The sequence below is a fragment of the Pyrus communis genome, chromosome 15 (genome assembly GCF_041283825.1).
Source record: "Pyrus communis isolate YQ-2024b chromosome 15, ASM4128382v1, whole genome shotgun sequence".
NCBI classification, from domain to species: Eukaryota; Viridiplantae; Streptophyta; class Magnoliopsida; order Rosales; family Rosaceae; genus Pyrus; species Pyrus communis.
In genome coordinates, this window is record NC_142579.1 from 36131841 (window position 1) to 36153184 (window position 21344).

A 21344-nucleotide genomic window follows, 5' to 3' on the forward strand; every position below is an offset into this window, starting at 1 on the left:
GTTTCACCCTCAAGAATATTAACAGAAAGTATTACTTTAATTTTTAAATTTCACGATGAGGTGAAGGTGAATGTAAATAGTTTGAACGACGAGTTATGTACGAATTTGTAAAAAACGACTAAAAACCACGATTTTTGTCAAAAATGCAAATTTTTTATTTCCGCAAAATATTTTCTGTGAGCATTAAGTTTTATAAGGCATTTGGAATCAGAATTGCAATTTATTGAGCAACAAATGTACATTTAGTAGACTATTTAAGTCGAAAACTAAATAAATTGGTGAAAAATATAGTAGTGAGGCCCAAAACATTGTTGAATAGGTTTCACCCTCAACAATATTAACGGAAAGTAGGTATTCCTTTAATTTTCAAACTTCACGGTGAGTCAAAGGTAGGGGTGGGTGTGGTGCGGTTCAGTGCGGTTTTGAAGCCAAAACCAAAATGAAACCAGACCGTTTGGTTCAGTTCGGTGTGGTTTCAAACGGTTTCGGTTTGGTTTTTGAGAAAAAAATGTACAATTTAAAATATACACCTATTTATGCATAAGACTATCAAACCTGCATGACATCTCTACCCCTAATAGACCACTCTCCTCATATTTAGCTTATAATTCACGGGTGGTACGTTCTACTTCTAGCCATTTGGACTTAGTTAGTGATCTTATGACAATTCTTGCCAAGTATTTTCCAACAGCAATAATTAGTGGAAGGAGTAGAGATAACATAATGATTAAGTCATCAATATAATCTCGAGAAAATTTGAAATGTTCATCAATAAACACTGTGTTGCACATAAAAGAATTTTCTCGTTTAATTTGGTTCTACAGGTAAAAGGATTTGTACAGTTAAGTAATGTATATTATGCTGGAAGCCATAAGATGGATATAATGGTCTTACCAAGGCCACTAAGGCCCTGCAATGGCATGAACCACATTACAACCATGGATAAAAAGGTCATTGAGGTCGCAGAGATGTAAGCAGCAAGGTCGCACGTAGAGCTGCAAGTAGTGAGTTCAGGGCATTGATGTCGATTGTCGAAGAGATGAAGATGAGTTTTGAGAGAGAGATGAAGATGAGTTTTAAGAAAGAGAGAGATAGACAGATGCAAGCAATGAGTTCAGGGCACTAATGTCGAATAGTGGTGCAAAATTGGATGACTAGTCTAGTTGAACTAATTAAAACATAACATTCAATATATGGTGCGGTTTCAGTTTTGGTTTCGGTGCAGTTTTGAAAACCCAAAACTAAAACAAACCGTTTTCTTTGCTGTGGTTCAGTTTTGAAACTGCAACCGTTTCAAAACCGCAAAACCAAACCGTTCAGTGCGGTCCGATTCAATTCGTGTTTCGGTTTTGGTTTTCGGTTTCAAGTGCCCACCCCTAGTCGAAGGTGAAAATAAATAGTGTGAACGATGATTTATATACAAGTTTGTAAAAACCAACTAAAAACAGTAAGTGTTAACCCACGTTTTTTGTCAAAAATGCAAATTTTTTATTTTTATGAAATATTTCCGTGAGCATTAATGAAAACTTTATAACGCATTTTGAAGCAATTTTTTTTTTTTTGAGCACTAAATATCTATTTAGTAGAAATTTTAACAGCGAAAGCTAAAAAAATAAGTGAAAAATGTAGGCATGAGGCCTAATGTAACAACCCGTCTCTAATTTTACGATTTTATTAATTTTAAATGTGTGATTTGACCAAAATGCCTCTAGAGAGGTGATTGTTGACATTCATTGACCATTATTTCATGATGTGTATGAGCTATTATTTTACAGTATTCCTGTAGTACTCGACAGCACAAATGCATAGGCGCAAGCAGAATCAAATTTAGAGTTACGATGTAGATTTTACGAAACTACAAAGCAGAAGGGTATTTTAGTAAATTCACTATTCTAGATCTTCATCCTTATTATTTTCTTATAGGATATATGTGTTTGTGGGACCCACCCACGTGGGTCTCCTCTCCCATTTGTCCATGTGTCCTCTCCTTCCCACTTTCCCATACATCTCTCTTTTAAACTCTCAAACTCTTTCCTCCCCTTTCTTTTTAAACATTATTTCTCTTTCACTCAAACTATATCTTTCTCCTCTTGGTAAAACTTCACAGAGCCACCACCACACCTTCACTATTCCGGCGAATTTCAGACCACCACCTCATCTTTCTCTATCACTCGCCACCACCTTAATTCTCTTTGTCACTTGTCCTGCACCTAGCTCCCTTAACCCTTTCATACTTTCATCTCGGCAAGCATAGTACGGTCGTGAGGACGAGATCACCACGATCAAAGTCACTATACTTGTTACCCTAATGAGATCTGCGAGCTTCTCAACCCAGAAACTAAGACTTCAAGTTATGAACGTAACCTAGCCATTAACCTGCACTGTACAATGGTCGTATCACTATTCATTTCCTTCCCCGACCATGGTGAGCCTCAAGACCTTCATATCCTTTTTATTTCGAAGCCTTATATTATTTTTCAACCTTAAAATAAGATTTGGGGGTGATATAATGCAGAAAGCATCTCGGGGAGTTTTTCCCCCAGATTTTCGAGCGAATGATGCAGCCACTTTCATGCCTTTTTTAGGCCAACGTCGGCCACGACTGGGCTTCTAATGGGTATAGTTTCGTTTCCTACATTCCTAGCTTTTATTTGGTTCTTAAATCGCTGATTTTAGCTGAGAAATGAGCTCAAACGGAGCTTTGAAAGTTGGATGAAAACCTGCAAAATTGCAGGAACTAGCGAGGAAGGCCAGTACAATTGTACTCGCAGGCGCATGGGCGCTCGTGGACACGTGTGGGTGGTCGGCTCGTGGAAGAACCCGAGGTCCCTCCTTAGGTTTCTCGACGTGTCGAACCCAAATCCGTTGTCCATTTTTCGAAATTCGACATTTTAAAAATAGTTTCTTTATTAGCCGTACTCTGTATGAATACGCGAATTTACGTTAGTACGTTCTATATTTACGTAAATGGTTTCGTTTCTAGGTGAACCGCATCGCAATAATCTTCGTAGCCCACGAGGTGGGTTCGACCCAACGACATGATTTGCGAGTGGAGCTTTGCTTTTTAAATATTATATATTTATTTAGTTTCCATTTATATATTTGATAAAGAATTTTCCACTTTACGCTTAGATTAAAATAATGTTTATAAGAATTAGCGTATTAACAGAATTTATGGAATTATGCTACGATGTATGGATGCACAGGTATGCGTATTATTGTTGATGCCTTAATTGGATTTATGGTCATGAATAGTATTGCATTGACTAGAATTATCGATTTACCATTATATGATTATAATTACGTTATATGCTCATCGTGTGCTACACTGGTGTTTGTACTCATCCGGGCTAGGGCTAGGCTTCACATGTATGTTCACATCGCATCGTACCCTCACTTTAGATCTATTGTAGGTGCCAGTCATGTCCTAGACTGCTATGGACAATTAGGACTCGTATGTGACGCCCATATCGCCAATCTTCACGTGATTGTAGTACTAAAGTGTAAATCATTATTACACGCAATCCTATTCAAGTCGAAATACCTCTGCATGAACTCGTGTGTCAACATATGTCAATGAGCACCTGATATTATATGTTCGTTCATTCAAGTTATGGTGATTACCGATGGTCATGCATTTAATATGTTGAATATCATGAATTGTTGCATTATGGTGATATTACTGTTTATGATAAACGTTTTCATAGTATATGTAGTATATATATTTGGAAACTATACTTATTTTATGGCAAGGGATTATTACATTTTCGAAAAGGTTTTACAAGCTTTATTTTTAGGCCCACTTACCCTTGTTTTTCGCCCCTCCAGGTTTTAGTGGCTGAGCTTTCGTGTCAACGAGGATTCTTGACAAATCTTGGTTTAGGAGTTTACCTTCGATGGTAGAATTCTCATTCTACTTTACTATACTTTACTTATGCTCTGACATCACGTGTGAAATGGGTTTATTCCCACTCACATGCGCACTTTTGCATTTTGGCACTTTTAGGTTTAAATTTATTTATATTTTCCACATCACAACACTATATGGCTTCGTCACCTTTTTGGTGTCGGCCATCACATCTCGATTCAGAGTTCAGGTGGACATTCTGGGTTAGGGTGTCTCACCCAAAACATTGTTAAAATTAGGTTTCACCCTCAAGAATATCAATGGAATGTCTAACCTTAATTTTCAAAACTTCATGATGAGCCGAAGGTAAAAATGAATAGATTGGACGATGATTTATGTACGAATTTGCAAAACGGACTAAAAACGTGAGTGTGAACCCATGTTTTTGTCAAAAATGCAAATTTTTTATTTTCGCGAAACATTGTCCATGAGCATATGGAAAACTTTGTAAGGCATGTGGAAGTGGATTTACGATGTATTGAGCAACAAATGTATATCTAGTAGAATATTTAAGCTGAAAACTAAAAAAAAAAGTGAAAAATATAGTAGTGAGACCCAAAAATAGGGTTCTACCCTTACGAATCTTAACGGAAAGTCTAACCTTAATTTTCAAAACTTCACGGTGAGGTAAAGGTGAAAATAAATAGATTGAACGATGATTTAAATACGACTGGGCGAGGATCGGTAGCGTGGTACCGATCTTTCCCTATTCCATTTTTTTTATTTATTTTCTGCCTTTTTGTTTATTCCTTTGAGTTTTTTCTTCGTACATTACTTTATCTAAGTAATCACTATTAAATTTAAATATTTTTAAATTTAGGTTTTAAACCGTTGATTACAAGTGTTTAAATATGTACGATAATAGATTTTGCATGAAAAAATTTATTTTGAAGAATATGAGTTTGATAGTTTGTTGTTATGATAAGAGAACTAAAACAAACATAAGCAAAAAAACAAAAACTAAAAAAATTAAAAAGATTCGTTCGGTATGAATCTAGCGATTCGTTCCAAAAATTATTGCTAACACGATAGCGACACTTACCCCGGAAAATCGGTACCAAAGTACCGATCGTATCCTTTTCTAATTCATTTATTTATTTGGAAGCAAGTTTACAATTTATTGAGCAACAAATGTATATTTAGTAAACTATTCATTTGAGTTTTTTCTTCGTACATTACTTTATCTAAGTAACTGATTAGTCGATATTATACTATGTATTTTACCCTATTCTTAGTATTAATTTATTTGTTATTTTGGTAGAATTTTGATACTTTGATTTATATTCTTAATGTAGGACATTCGACTTCCTATGGAGCAAAAAGTAATCAAACGGATGAATTTTGGAGTGATTCTAATTGAAGGATGTTCGTGTGCCTTTCAAGATGATTATATCCAAATTCCAGATTTTTCTACCAAGCTGTTTGACCGTGGTGAGGCCCAGGGTGTAGCTTTCCCAGATTGACGTTTCTGGACGTTTTGGGTATTTTGGAGGTCAAGAGGGCATATTTTGAGGAAGATTCCTTCTGAGGATTTGTAGACGTCTTCAGCTTTCAAAAGAAACCTTTTAGGACCAAATCAGAGTTGATTTGGTAGGTCAAAAGTGTGATTTTCTGGTAAGTCTGAATTTTAGTTCAAATAGGAAACCTTTTATTTTCTGTTTTATTATTTTATTATGTTTCCTAGTTTTATTCTAAGACCTTTTAGGGTGTTATTTTGTAGTATTATAAATAAGATATTTAGCCATTAAGGTTAAGAAGGAGAAGAGAGAACGCACACATCAATTTGGAGAATTGCTTTTGACAATTCAAGTTTATTTTCTAGATGTTTTCTATCCTTATTTTTAATAATATTTTATTTATGGTTGTTCGTAACTAATTTCCGTTTGCTAGGGCGAAGCCTTGAGCCTTAGCATGATTATGGAATTTTTATTTAATTGCTTATGATTGAATGCGTGCATACTTTGAATTATTAATCACCATTTTAAACTATCTAATTGTCTTAATGCTTAGTTAGCATTAGGATGTTTAGATAAGCAATTTGATGCAATATTGGTAGGAAGGTTCCCTGAAATTAATGCTGGCTTCTTGTGATTAATAATTGTAATTTCACTTAAGATGAACATCACGTCTTAAGGGTTACATGATTTTTCAAAGGGTATTCATAAAGCATAATGAGTCTCTCATGTTCAGATTTGATCCGAATGTCCGAACGGGTTGCATGTTAGATATACGTTCTATGTTGGAGGTTCCAAGTAGATATAAATTAGGAAAACTTAATCTTCAAAGTTGCATGTGTAATTCATAAGTAATTGGTAAAACTACGTAAGATTGTTAAGGGGACGGCGGAACCCTAGGCTTTTAACTTTATTTTCAAAACTATTTTCTTTAGTTGTTTTTATTAAATTCGTTTTTATTATTTAAAATTCCAAAATCAACATTTTTCAAAACTTTTTTTAAAGTAATTAATTAAGATTTGATTTGATACAAATTATTCATTCAATCCCTGAGGAGAAGGACCTTGCTAGAGCTACTACTACGATAACCTTATACTCTTGCAAGTATTTAAAGTGTTTTTATCCATACTTTTGCAGGTGGTAAAATCCCTACCAGTAACTACTATTAAATTCAAATATCTTTAAATTTAGGTTTTAAATCGTTGATTACAAGTGTAAATATGTACGATAATAGATTTTGCATGAAAAAATTTATTTTGAACAATATGAGTTTGATAGTTTGTTGTTATGGTAAGAGAACTAAAACAAACATAAGCAAAAAAGAAAAACTAAAAAACTAAAAAGAAAAAAATTTAAAAGAGGCGTTTGGTATGAGGATAGTGATTTTTTCTTCGAACTGTTGCTAACGTGCTAGCGATAGTTCTTGAGGACAATCGGTAAATAAGTACTGATCTTATCCGTTTCTATTTCATTTATTTATTTGGAAGGAAGTTTACGATTTATTGAGTAATAAATGTATATTTAGTAGACTATTTAAGTCAAAAACTAAAAAAATAAGTGAAAAATATAGTAGGGAGGCCCAAAACATAGTTAAAATGGCGTTCCACCCTTAAGAATATAACAAAAAATATTACTATAATCTTCAAACTCCATGGTGAGGTGAAGGTGAAAAATTAATGATTTATGTACGAAGTTGTAGAAACTGACTAAAACCCGTTTTTTGTCAAAATTGCAATATTTTATTTTATCGAAATATTTTCAAAGACCATTATGGAAAATTTTATAAGGCATTTGGAAGTGGATTTACGATTTATTGAGCAACAAATGTATATTTAGTAGAGTATTTATATCGAAAACGAAAAAAATAAGTGAAAATTATAGTAGTGAGGCCAAAAACATTGTTAAAATACGGTTCCACCCTCAAGAATATTAACTAAAAGTATTAATTTAGTTTTCAAATTTCACGGTGAGGTGAAGGTGAAAATAAATAGTTTGAATGACGATTTATATACGAATTTGTAAAAACCGACTAAAAACCGTCAATGTTAACCCACGTTTTTTGTCAAAAATACAAATTTTTATTTTCATGAAATATTTTTTGCAAGTGTTAAGAAAAATTTATAAGGCATTTGGAAGTGGATTTACGATTTATAGAGCAACAAATGTATATTTAGTAGACTATTTAAATCGAAAACAAAAAAAAATAAAGGAAAAATATGGTAGTGAGGCCCAAAGCATTGTTAAAATTGTGTTCCACCCACAAGAATATAACGTAAAATACTACTATAATTTTCAAACTTCATGGTGAGGTGAAGGTAAAAATAAATAGTTTGTACGATGATTTATGTACGAATTTGTAAAAATTGACTAAAACCAATCAATGTTTACCCATGTTTTTTTGTTAATAATGCAAATTTTTTATTTTCGCTAAGTATTTTCTGTGAGCATTAAGGAAAATTTTTGAAGGCATTTGGAAGTGGATTCACGATTTATTGAGCAACAAATGTATATTTAGTAGAGTATTTACGTCAAAAACTTAAAAAATAAGTGAAAAATATAGTTGTGAGGCCCAAAACATTGTTAAAATAAGGTTTCACCCTCAAGAATGTTAACAGAAAGTATTACTTTAATTTTCAAACTCAACGGTGAGGCGAAGGTGAAAATAAATAGTTTGAACAACGATTTATGTACGAATTTATAAAAACTGACAAAAAACCGTGAGTGTAACACCCATGCTTTTTGTCCAAAAGGCAAATTTTTTATTTTCGCGAAACATTTTCCATGAGCATTAAGGAAAATTTATAAGGCATTTGGAAGCGGATTTATGATTTATTGAGCAACAAATGTATATTTAGTAGATTATTTGTGTCGAAAACTAAAAAAATAAGTGAAAAATATAGTTATGAGGCCCACAACATTGTTAAAATTGGGTTACACCCTTAAGAATACAACAAAAAGAATTACTATAATTTTTAAACATCACGGTGAGGTGAATGTAAAAATAAATAGCTTGAATGACGATTTATGTACGAATTTGTAAAAACTGACCAAAAACAATAAACACACGTTTTTTGTAAAAAATGCAAATTTTTTATTTTCTCAAAAAATTTTCCGGGAGCATTAAGGAAAATTTTATAAGGCATTTGAAAGCGTATTTACAATTTATTGAGCAACAAATGAATATTTAGTAGACTATTTAAGTCGAAAGCTAAAAAAATAAGTGAAAAATATAGTAGCGAGTCCTAAAACATTGTTAAAATGGGGTTCCACCCTCAAGAAAATACCAAGAAGTACTACTATAATTTTCAAACTTCACGATTAGGCAAAGGTGAAAATAAATAGTTTGAAAGATGATTTATGTACGAATTTGTAAAAATCGACTAAAAACTGTGAGTTACCCACGTTTTTTGTAAAAAAAATGCAAATATTTTATTTTTGTGAAATATTTTCCGTGAGCATTAAGGAAAATTTTATAAGGTAGTTGGCAATGGATTTATGATTTATTGAGAAAAAAATGGATATTTAGTAGACTATTTAAGGTGAAAACTAAAAAAATAAGTGAAAAATATAGTAGTGAGGCCTAAAACATCGTTAAAATTAGGTTCCTCCCTCAAGAATATTAACGGAAAGTATTACTTTATTTTTCAAACTTCATAGTGAGGCAAAGGTGAAAATAAATAGTTTGAACGACGATTTATGTACGAATTTGTAAAAATTGACTAAAAACTATGAGTGTTAACCCACTTTTTTTGTCAAAAAAGCAAATTTTTTTTTTTTCGCAAAATATTTTCTTTGAGCAATAAGAAAAATTTATAAGGCATTTGGAAGTGGTTTTACAACTTACTGAGCAACAACTGTATATTTAGTATGTAACATCCCACATCGCCTAGGGGAGCAGATCATGTAAGCCTTATATGTATATTCCCATCTCTACCTAGCACGAAGCCTTTTGGGAGCTTACTGGCTTCGGGTTCCATCGGAACTTTGAAGTTAAGCGAGTTCGCGCGAGAGCAATCCCAGGATGGGTGACCCACTGGGAAGTTCTCGTGTGAGTTCCCAGAAACAAAACTGTGAGGGTGTGGTAGGGGCCCAAAGCGGACAATATCATGCTACGGTGGAGTCGATCCTAAGATGTGACAATTTGGTATCAGAGTCAATCCCTGGCCAGAAGTGTGCCGACGAGGACGTTGGGCCCCTAAGGGAGGTGGATTGTAACATTCTACATCACCCAGGGGAGTGGATCCTGTAAGCCTTATATGTATATTCCCATCTCTACCTAACACAATGCCTTTTGAGAGCTCACTGGCTTCGGGTTCCATCGGAACTTTGAAGTTAAGCGAGTTCGCGCGAGAGCAATCCCATGATGGGTGACCCACTGGGAAGTTCTTGTGTGAGCTCCCAGAAACAAAACCGTGAGGGTGTGGTAGGGGCCCAAAGCGGACAATGTCATGCTACAGTGGAGTCGAGCCCGGGATGTGACATAGTAGACTATTTAAATCGAAAAAAAAAAAAAAATGAGTGAAAAATATAGTGGTAAGGCCCAAAACATTGTTAGATTGTGGTTCCACCGTCAAGAATATAACAAAAAGTATTACTATAATTTTCAAATTTCACAGTATGGCGAAGGTGAAAATAAATAGTTTTAAGGACAATTTATGTACGAATTTGTAGAAACTAACTAAAAACCATGAGTATTAGCCCACGTTTTTTTGTTAAAAGGTTAAATTTTTTTTTTTCGAAAATATTTTCCATGAGCATTAAGGAAAATTTTATAAGGCATTTGGAAGCGGATTTACGATTTATTGAGCATCAAATGTGTATTTAGTAGACTATTTACGTCGAAAACTAAAAAAATAAGTGAAAAAGATTGTAGTGAGCCCAAAATATTGTTAAAATGGGGTTCCGCCCTCAACAATATTAACGGAAAGTATTACTTTAATTTTCAAACTTCACAGTGAGGCGAAGGTGAAAATAAAGAGTTTGAACGATGATTTATGTACGAATTTGTAAAAACTAACAAAAAAGCGTGAGTGTTAACCCACTTTTTTGTCAAAAATACAAATTTTTTATTTTTGCGAAATATTTTCCATGAGCATTAAGAAAAATTATCATAAGGCATTTAGAAGTGGATTTACGATTTATTGTGCATATTTGGTAGACTATTTAAGTTGAAAACTAAAAAAATGAGTTAAAAGTGTAGTAGGGAGGCCCAAAATGTCACATCCCGGCCCGGGACGGATCACTTCTCGGGCCCGACTTTACCATAGCACGATATTGTCCGCTTTGGGCTTACCATTCCCTCACAGTTTTGTTTTTGGGAACTCACGAGCAACTTCCCAGTGGGTCACCCATCATGGGATTGCTCTAGCCCCCTTCTCACTTAACTTCGGAGTTCCTAAGGAACCCGAAGCCAGTGAGCTCCCAAAAGGCATCGTGCTAGGTAAGGATGGGAATATACATTTAAGGATCACTCCCCGCCCGGGGCGATGTGGGATGTCACAATCCACCCCCCTTAGGGGCCCGACGTCCTCGTCGGCACACCACGGCCAGGGTTAGGCTCTGATACCAAATTGTCACATCCCGGCCCGGGACGGATCACTTCCCGGGCCCGACTTTACCATAGCACGATATTGTCCGCTTTGGGCTTACCATTCCCTCACAGTTTTGTTTTTGGGAACTCACGAGCAACTTCCCAGTGGGTCACCCATCATGGGATTGCTCTAGCCCCCTTCTCACTTAACTTCGGAGTTCCTAAGGAACCTGAAGCCAGTGAGCTCCCAAAAGGCCTCGTGCTAGGTAAGGATGGGAATATACATTTAAGGATCACTCCCCGCCCGGGGCGATGTGGGATGTCACACAAAACATTGTTAAAATGGGGTTCCACCCTCAAGAATATAACAAAAAGTATTACTATAATTTTCAAACTTCACGGTAAGGCGAAGGTGAATAGTTTGAACGACGATTTATGTACGAATTTGTAAAAACCGACAAAAAACCGTGAGTGTTAACCCTTTTTTTATGCAAATATTATATTTTCGTGAAACATTTTCCGTGAGCATTAAGGAAAATTTTATAAGGCATTTGAAAGCGTATTTATAATTTATTGAGCAACAAATGGATATTTAATAGACTATTTAAGTCGAAAGCTAAAACAATAAGTGAAAAATATAGTAGCGAGTCCTAAACATTGTTAAAATGAGGTTCCACCCTCAAGAATATAACAAGAAGTACTACTATAATTTTCAAACTTCACGATTAGGCAAAGGTGAAAATAAATAGTTTGAACGATGATTTATGTACGAATTTGTAAAAATCGACTAAAAACTATGAGTATTAACCCACGTTTTTTGTAAAAAAAATGCAAATATTTTATTTTTGTGAAATATTTTCCGTGAGCATTAAGGAAAATTTTATAAGGTAGTTGGTAGTGGATTTATGATTTATTGAGCAACAAATGGATATTTAGTAGACTATTTAAGGTGAAAACTAAAAAAATATAGTAGTGAGGCCTAAAACATTGTTAAAATTAGGTCCCTCCCTCAAGAATATTAACGGAAAGTATTACTTTATTTTTCACACTTCATAGTGAGGCGAAGGTGAAAATAAATAGTTTGAATGACGATTTATGTACGAATTTGTAAAAATCGACTAAAAATTATGAGTGTTAACCCACGTTTTTTTGTCAAAAAAGTAAAATTTTTTTTTTCTCAAAATATTTTCTGTAAGCATTAAGAAAAATTTATAAGGCATTTGAAAGTTGTTTTACGACTTATTGAGTAACAACTGTATATTTAGTAGACTATTTAAATCGAAAACAAAAAAAATGAGTGAAAAATATAGTGGTAAGGCCCAAAACATTATTAGATTGGGGTTCCACCATCAAGAATATAACAAAAAGTATTACTATAATTTTCAAATTTCATGGTAAGGTGAAGGTGAAAATAAATAGTTTTAAGGACAATTTATGTATGAATTTGTAGAAACTAACTAAAAACCATGAGTATTATTAGCCCACGTTTTTTTGTTAAAAGTGTTAATTTTTTTTTTTCGCAAAATATTTTCCATGAACATTAAGGAAAATTTTATAAGGCATTTGGAAGCGGATTTACAATTTATTGAGCAACAAATGTGTATTTAGTAGACTATTTACGGCAAAAACTAAAAAAATAAGTGAAAAAGATTGTAGTGAGCCTAAAATATTGTTAAAATGGGGTTTCGCCCTCAACAATATTAACGGAAAGTATTACTTTAATTTTCAAACTTCACAGTGAGGCGAAGGTGAAAATAAAGAGTTTGAACGATGATTTATGTACGAATTTGTAAAAACTGACAAAAAAGTGTGAGTGTTAACCCACTTTTTTGTCAAAAATACAAATTTTTTATTTTTGCGAAATATTTTCCATGAGCATTAAGAAAAATTATCATAAGGCATTTAGAAGCGGTTTTGCGATTTATTGTGCATATTTAGTAGACTATTTATGTGACATCCGACATCGCCCAGGGGAGTGATCCTTAAATGTATATTCCCATCTCTACCTAGCACGAGGCCTTTTGGGAGCTCACTGGCTTCGGGTTCCATGGGAACTTCGAAGTTAAGCGAGAAGAGGGCTAAAGCAATCCCATGATGGGTGACCCACTGGGAAGTTGCTCATGAGTTCCCAAAAACAAAACCGTGAGGGAATGGTAAGCCCAAAGCGGACAATATCGTGCTACGGTGGTGGAGCGGGCTCGGGAAGTGATTCGCCTCGGGCCGGGATGTGACAATTGGTATCAGAGCCTAACCCTGGTCGTGATGTGCCGACGAGGACGTTGGGCCCCTAAGGGGGGTGGATTGTGACATCCGACATCGCCCAGGGGAGTGATCCTTAAATGTATATTCTCATCTCTACCTAGCACGAGGCCTTTTGGGAGCTTACTGGCTTCGGGTTCCATAGGAACTCCGAAGTTAAGCGAGAAGGGGCTAGAGCAATCCCATGATGGGTGACCCACTGGGAAGTTGCTCGTGAGTTCCCAAAAACAAAACCGTGAGGGAATGGTAAGCCCAAAGTGAATAATATCGTGCTACAGTGGTGGAGCGAGCCCGGGAAGTGATTCGCCCCGGGCCGGGATGTGACAATTTAAGTCGAAAACTAAAAAAAATGAGTTAAAAGTGTCGTAGGGAGGCCCAAAACATTGTTAAAATGGGGTTCCACCCTCAAGAATATAACAAAAAGTATTACTATTGTCACATCCCGGCCCGGACGGGATCACTTCTCGGGCCCGACTCCACCGTAGCACAATATTGTCCGCTTTGGGCCCCTAGCACACCCTTACGGTTTTGTTTCTGGGAACTCACGCGCAAGAGCACTCTCATGATGGGTGACCCCGATCGAAATCAAGGCGTGCTGACCGTCACGCCTTGATTTCGGTCGGGGTGTGTCAACTATAATTTTCAAACTTCACAGTGAGGCGAAGGTGAATAGTTTGAATGACGATTTATGTACGAATTTGTAAAAACCGACAAAAAACCATGAGTGTTAACCCTTATTTTATGCAAATATTATATTTTCGCGAAACATTTTTCGTGAGCATTAAGGAAAATTTATAAGGCAGTTGGAAGCGGACTTAAGATTTTTTGAGCAACAAATGTATATTTAGTAGACTATTTAAGTCGAAAGCCCAAAATATTGTTGAAATTGGGTTGCACCCTCAAGACCCTCAAGAATATAACGGAAAGTATTACTATAATTTTCAAACATCACATTGAGGCGAAGTTGAAAAGAAATAGTTTAAATGACGATTTATGTACGAATTTGTAAAAACTGACTAAAAACTGTGAGTATTCTTCTTTAGGGTTTAGGTGGCCACCACTCCAATAATTAGACATGCTTGAAAATTGATAGATTTGAAAAGTCGACACACATAAGAGACGCGTCAAAAGTATAAATTATGCATTGAGGAAAAGGTGGACATTGCATGTAGGTTATGAGTAAAGGTGGACAGTGCAACGAAGATTTATTTATTTTTATTTGAAAAATAGTTGTCATATAGCCAAACCCAGCCCATTTGAAAGTTTGCAGATCTAAAAGCCGAAGTGATCCATTGTGCCCCCTGCACGCTCTCCTACAAGGTGGGCCACTAGCTTTTCATACCGTGAAACTCCAAATCCAAATCTCTATCGGATCAATATGCTTCCAAAATTTCAATAAAATATTTTATGTAAATGACGAATTAAAAATGAGACCAACATTGACTTCAAAAGGTGGCAATAATAACGAAGAATTTGGATCTAATCGTATGTACAAAATGTGCAAATAAGATAAACCAAAATGTTACAAATTTACCCGAGCCAAATAAACTCTGCTTCTCTCTGTCCTATCTTATCACTTAGAAAAATTGTGTGTGGCGTTATTACATTCACGTTTAAGTGACAATATTGAGTAGTAGTGTAGTTTAATTATAAGATAACATGTGACAAATTTTGATGATCAATTTTTGTGTAGAAAAGGTTGAGTTATGGCAAGGCAAAACATGGAAGTGTAGAAAAAACATATGAGATGTAACTAGAGTCACATGACATGTAACGGGGTGCATTCTCTCTCTCTCTCTCTCTCTCTCTCTCTCACCATAAGTCACAAGAAGAGTGAGATATAGAGAGAAAAAATATGTAGATCCACCACCCCGAAGTAAGCAAGTGTTTCTCCTCATATGACTCACCCTAGTTATTGGTTTGTTGTATCGTGTTGCAACCTACGAGTAAAAGTCAGTAGAACAAAGAACAATCTGGTCGTTTTGGAGAACTTCTCGGAAATGTGAAGGCAAGATGAACTCTTATGTCCTATTTAACCATTTGCTCTAACGCGTTTCCAAGTGATTACCGTGAGTTTGGTGAGGAAGCGTCATCGTAAATCTCGATTTGCTATATGTATTTATATTCATCAATGTAACAAGACGCCATTGCTCGATTGATTACTTTTTCCACAAGGGAATCCTCTGAACAACAACCTGCAGCAATCCAAAATCCGAAAATTATCTGCTAGAAAAAAAAGTGTTTTGAGTGCATAATCGTTGTGCCATCCTAGTTTAAGTCGATACAACTTAATTTGGATAGAGCTCGAAAAAAATTCCAAAAATCCCAAACCAAATAAAAAAAAAATCCGATTCCAAGACAAAAAGTCCCAAACCAAAATTCTTGAAATTTCGAGATGACATACTAAATCGATCCTGAAATTTCAATACAGGAATTGGTATTGTCTCCTCAATGTTTTGGTAATCCCATACCAAATTGAAAATCAATATTATATATATATATATATATATATATATATATTATTATTAGAGAAGTGTTATTGACACTCCAAAAATCTCATTCTAGATTCCTCACAAGTGTATTTTTCTTTCTAAATATAAAAAGTTTGAAGTGTAGAATGAGGAATTTGGAGTGCCAATAACAATTCCCTATTATTATTATTATTATTATTATTATTATTATTATTATACATTTGAATTGGTGCTCACTACTAGTAGCAATATAATTGGTGTAGTCCACAAGTAGTAACCATAGCCCTTTGCTCTATTTGTTCAACGTTATCATTCAACTCTTGGATTTCCAGAATTTTAACTTTGCCATTTGGTCCATAGGTAGTAACCATAACCCTTTATCGCCAGATTTGACGATACAAACCTCCCACACACACTCACCCTGCACTGCTGGTTCTCAACCAAATTTATCTCTTTCTTCAACACGGAATCAAAAAATTGTTTGTTTGTTTTCGAACATATTAGGTTTGTAACTTATATTTTTGGTTTTGGGTTTGTTACTTATTTTATTTTGGTTGCATGTTAATTTGAATTGGTATGAATGATTGATATTTCAATTTATATGAAATTTGGAAATATGGAACCTGAAATATTGAAAATATTTTGGGAATCCCAAAAATTGAGAATACCTAAATTTTGATTTGGAATTCGGGATCCCATTTTCGATTTGGAATCTCATACCGAACCACCCCTAAACTTGGGCGTCTGTATGACCTAATTTCTGAATCCAAGACACAAGGAGTAACATTCTAAATCCATAAGTTAAGGGCATCGCATTTCCCAACTTGTTTGGGAGTTAACTTGATGCAGCAAAACTACATGATGTCGGACAAAGCATTATTATTATACGGGAGATTAAAACTCAAAGTCACATATAATATAAGAATGCTGGTTTCTTCTACACCAGCAACATGAAAAGGAAAAAGTAAAAGAAATTCCAAAACCAAATGGAAATGTAGGACGTGACCGAACTCCTTATCCACCTTCCTTCTCAATGGGGATCACACAAGTTGTGAATAACCAGTAGGATTACAATAGCGAGAGATTCAAACTCCATTCGCAATTCGCGCGTAGTTTTGCGGATCTTTCACTTAAAAACTGGTGGTTTCAGTTTTGGTAATTGAGGTCCTGCAGTTTGCTTAATAATTCAATTAACAACATTTAATAAGTACGGACTTCAAATGAGAACTCTAACGAAAGCGCACGGTTTCTACTGTGCGGTGAGAAACAACTACAATGCGCAGGATGCAAAGCGAAGCGTCATGACACTCACATACGTGGCGAGAGCTCGATGTTGTTATCCGACCTGACATCCCTCAGCAGATTCTAAAGGGATAAGATTAGGTCTTGTGCCTGACCACACCTTTCACACCCCTTTCTTCGACCGACTCCACCGAGACCGAGAAAGAGACAGAGCCGACAGCTTTTTTTCCATTTTCTCAACCCTCTTCGTTGTCGCCTCCCTCACCATGCATTGTGTTGGACGATGGTTTAGAAGGCTACGGCTATCTAGTGGGGTCTCCAAGTCACCGACATTGGTAAGCCATATAGCTCATACACACACACATACACCTATAAATTGTGTGGTTGCTCTTGTTTCCTTATAAAATTCAAGTTCAGTCTGATTAAATGTATGGCAAAACTTTGTACCATGATTTGGTCTCGATCTTGTGTGGGCGTGGCAACTTATTTAACTCGAAACGAATTTTAAATCAGACATGATATATTATTACACAATTTGTTAACCGAAATGAGTTCTAGGTCAATTCGTTAACGAATTAAGTATATGATGTTATAACATGACAAAGACAACCCATTTGCGAAATTCAATTCTCGTGTGATGGATAATATTCATGTCAATCAGCTGCCTTGTCATTAACTGAATCTGGGAGTAGTTATGAGTAGATAATTAGGAGACCTTAAGAGAGTTACAGTGTAGTTCTAGTGCATACGCTTCATTATACTATTGTTTTCAAAAGGAACAATACTTAAATTGCACCTTACTGTGAAGCTCACTATTAGAATATTAACCCATTTGTGACTAACCAATTTTCATGCTATACATTTTAGTTAAAATCGGCATCATTCATTTACTAAATTGCACACACAAACACACACACACACACAAAAAAAACGAATTAATTGGATATTATTTAATCATCTCCTCATGTATCGAGTAATTAAATCAATGATTTTAGGTAATAATTAAGATTACCATGATGATTGTCCATTTTAATTGATACATATAGAAAGTCAAACAATCTCCAATTTAATTGAGTTTTTTAATCTTTTTGAAAGAGTGATATTCAAACGGTGATTAGATAAAAAAATCATTGGTTTTGATTGTTACAAGTGTACAATTCATTAATAATTCGATTACAAATGAATGAACAAGAAGGTGCTCCTAAGTTTAAATCTAAGTATCTTTTCTTTTTAATTAGTAATCTTGTTTCTTAGCACGCACGTATCGGAGTGTGATTTAGTCATTTCGTTGTCATTTTATGTGTGATACATACAATGCACCAACTGGGTGTTAACATAGGAATAACAAATAAACCTTTTTATGCCTGCAATTGCTTTGTATCAACTGTTTTAAGTTTCACTCTGTTTTTTCCAAGAGCTAAAACCAAACCTAATATTCATCAACTCTCTTCATCCAAATGGTAGAAAACAACCAAACAAATCGCAAATGCATCTTAATCACTGTAAACTTTAATTAAATTACCTTAAGGACAACTCGCATGCTTGATTTTAATACAACTTTCAAAGGTAAATGGTAGATATGTGTAATTATATGCAACTTATGTGAATGTTGCCGTGTTTGATCACTATGGTTGAAGTTACGACGGTGATGTTTTTTACACTATTTTTAGCATCTCATGTGCTCTTCTTTGTCTCTCATCATAAGATTAAATGAATAAACAGAGATAGCATGTATTGAACTTTTTTCTTTGACAAGGAGTATTCCAGAGCACTCCAATTTAAGGAGGATAATTTGAACTTTATTGTATAAGATTAGAAACACACAGACATACAACCAATGATAGTTTTGAAATTTTTTTGTTAACTGCATAACTTCGTCCCCACCACCTCACCCCCTTCTCCCCTCCCCCTCTATTGATTGGTAACATGCTGGATTCTTTTGTTTCTTAACATGTTGGATTCTTTTGTGCTGCAGGGAATACTTACAAACTTTTGTACCGATGGGACACCTAATAGCCAGACACCACACAAAATTGAGGTAACCATAACGTTGTTGTTGTTTTGCAATATTTCACATTTTATACCCCTTGAGTTGTTTAGATTTCAATATTGTAGAGTAACTGATTGTACAATGGTTAGTCGACTGTATGTTTTAATATGGGAATGTGTACTTGTTCAGTTTCTTTCTTTAGAGTGCAAGCATGACATTAGCTAGATGAAGATTGCTATGCGGTTATAAAGGCAGAGAAAGGGTCATGTAATACCAGTTTATGCAATAAATGATTATTTTTAAAAACAAATTTTCTTTTAAGTGATTCTGTTTAAATATATATTCACATGACTTATATCTCACCGTCAGCTAGCTAGTGATTATACTCATTACACAAATATACGAAATCAAGAAATGAGTTTTATGTTCACTTTACATTTGCATACTGCTAGCGTCCATCTTATCACACTATATACATATATCTCATGGCCATACTAAATAAATCAGCATGTTGGTGACTGTGGTGATTTTTATGGATGAGTTTTTACAATATTTTTTCTATATACATATTTGTAGTTCAAGTTTGAAGGTGTAAAAAGGCCGACCACAGAAAATTCTACTCCTCCTTCGTTTCACGGACAGCTAAATAAGTTTCCCGCTACCTGTCATGTGTTCGAAAGTGGAGAGGTTCCTTTCGTTTGGTATAAAATAGCAAAAGAAGATAGAGATAACGCTTTCATCCATCCATACTTCAGGATTGACCAAGGTGGTAAGGTGCTCATCATCTCTAAAGATGTTGATTACACCCTATCTAATTGGGTCAAGGCAAATCCAAGTTTAGCCCACACGCATGACACTCGTCTCATGATTAGGTGAGTGCACCATCAAATGTTTTTATCTTGAAATTCTGCTTTTGTTGTTTATATATATAAATATATAAACACTTGCGTTTTTGCGATGATTTATAGGAATATAATGCAAATAATGCGAGACTGCAACAAGATTATGGCATTTGTGCCGCATTTACATCCGATTCGATTTTTGTCGTCGAGAATAATGTCCAAATGGGAATTCCTGTTGGGTGGTGTGACGGAGTAGAGGGTGATATAAGCTGTTTTGAGGCTCTTATCAATGAATTATATCCTTCCCGTTGCCGTAATGATTTTGAGCTTTCCCACTTGGTTTCAAGCATGAAGCCTACTGCTGATGTGCCTGAAGTGGATATGGAGTAAGTTTTTCTACTTGCAATTATGTTTATTCTTTTTGTGATAGGTGTGTTGGTAAGGTCTAAAATAGTAATAAAATATTTGTCTTGTAGGCGTCGACTTACTAGATTGTTGAGTCATCCATGGTACCGAACGTCAGAGGATCAAAACGACATACGTGTCGAAGCATGGTCCATGATTAGTAAGAATAATCTTGGATATGGCGTTGGTAAGGAATTTAGTACAATATACAGAAAATACTTGGGACAATCGAAGTTGGATTGGAAACAAAACTTTCTGAAGCAACCCAATGGGCAAAGTTTGAAGACGTTTGTAGCGAATTTTGACAAGTTCGATAAATCGGATGGCATGGCATTTCTTCACTGTAGCCGCATATGTATCAGCCATGCTAGAGACAAGGTATTTTTTAGTTTATATTACATTTCTTGAATTGTATTTCTGAATGCTTTTTCATAATTTACTTATAGATTGGTATGAGTTCTATTTTTGAATTTTTTTTTTTTCATTATATTCTTTTAGGTTGGTATGACTGAAACGAACGTTCATGAGACACTCAAGAATTCTTTTCCCGAATTCATGGCCATTCTATTTGAGACGCTTTGGGTTTGCAGTTGCAAGAAATGGGGTTTAAAGCTCATGCATATATTTCACTCAGAGTAGATCGAGGTAATTCTTGTATGCTGATAGTTTTCTGCAGTTTTAGTGTTCTGTCTAGATGTCATCATATTTTGACTCTTTGGTATATAATGGTGGGTGAGATGGTATTAGACAACATGTTTGCTGACTGAGCCCTATTTGTGGGTATTTGCAACTTAAACACCCAATATGCAGAGTGTCCATCTGGAATGGGGAAAAAGAGAAGTCCCAAACAACTTACAAGCTGGAAAGGATGGGACAAGTAAAGGAGCAGTGAAGTCAATACAGTAGATTCACTTATATTAGTCAACCATTATATTAGACTATTAGTTAGCTAGCCAGTTGTTGGTTATGAACGATAGACTTGAACAGCAGCTTGGTTGTGTAACTTGTGTTGTTTGGAAAAGAAACTTAAATTTTCTATTTTGTTCCTGCTTTTGGGATTGTGTTGAGTACTGATTGTGAAATGTATTTTGACAGACATTGTAAGATTCATAAGCTTCATGTGAATGTACACAGCTTCATCTACTTTTATACGTATTGTTCATTTTCTTGGAGGCAGACCGTTGATCACCATCAGTTCATTGTCACCGATATTAGTCGGCCATATTATACAGGAAAAGCTGAGT

At 35.0% G+C, this 21344-nt stretch overlaps 1 protein-coding gene across 1 annotated transcript; it reads left to right on the forward strand.

Annotated features, from left to right (window-relative positions):
• Positions 1-16994: 16994 nt before the first annotated feature.
• Positions 16995-21276, forward strand: LOC137725914 (uncharacterized). The gene is made up of 7 exons (XM_088685406.1): positions 16995-17198; positions 18839-18901; positions 19430-19725; positions 19822-20081; positions 20172-20478; positions 20599-20745; positions 20911-21276. The coding sequence occupies exons 1-4, from the start codon at positions 17130-17132 to the stop codon at positions 19949-19951; spliced, it is 558 nt and encodes a 185-aa protein (XP_088541532.1). The 5' UTR covers positions 16995-17129; the 3' UTR covers positions 19952-20081; positions 20172-20478; positions 20599-20745; positions 20911-21276.
• Positions 21277-21344: the final 68 nt, after the last annotated feature.

What these genes read in the sequence shown, in the direction of transcription:
- LOC137725914 (XM_088685406.1), top strand. Translation starts at nt 17,130, where the DNA reads ATGCATTGTGTTGGACGATGGTTTAGAAGGCTACGGCTATCTAGTGGG. An exon ending in TCTCCAAGTCACCGACATTG is followed by an intron (nt 17,199 to 18,838) that starts GTAAGCCATATA and finishes TTTGTGCTGCAG; the next exon opens with GGAATACTTACAAACTTTTG. An exon ending in AGACACCACACAAAATTGAG is followed by an intron (nt 18,902 to 19,429) that starts GTAACCATAACG and finishes ACATATTTGTAG; the next exon opens with TTCAAGTTTGAAGGTGTAAA.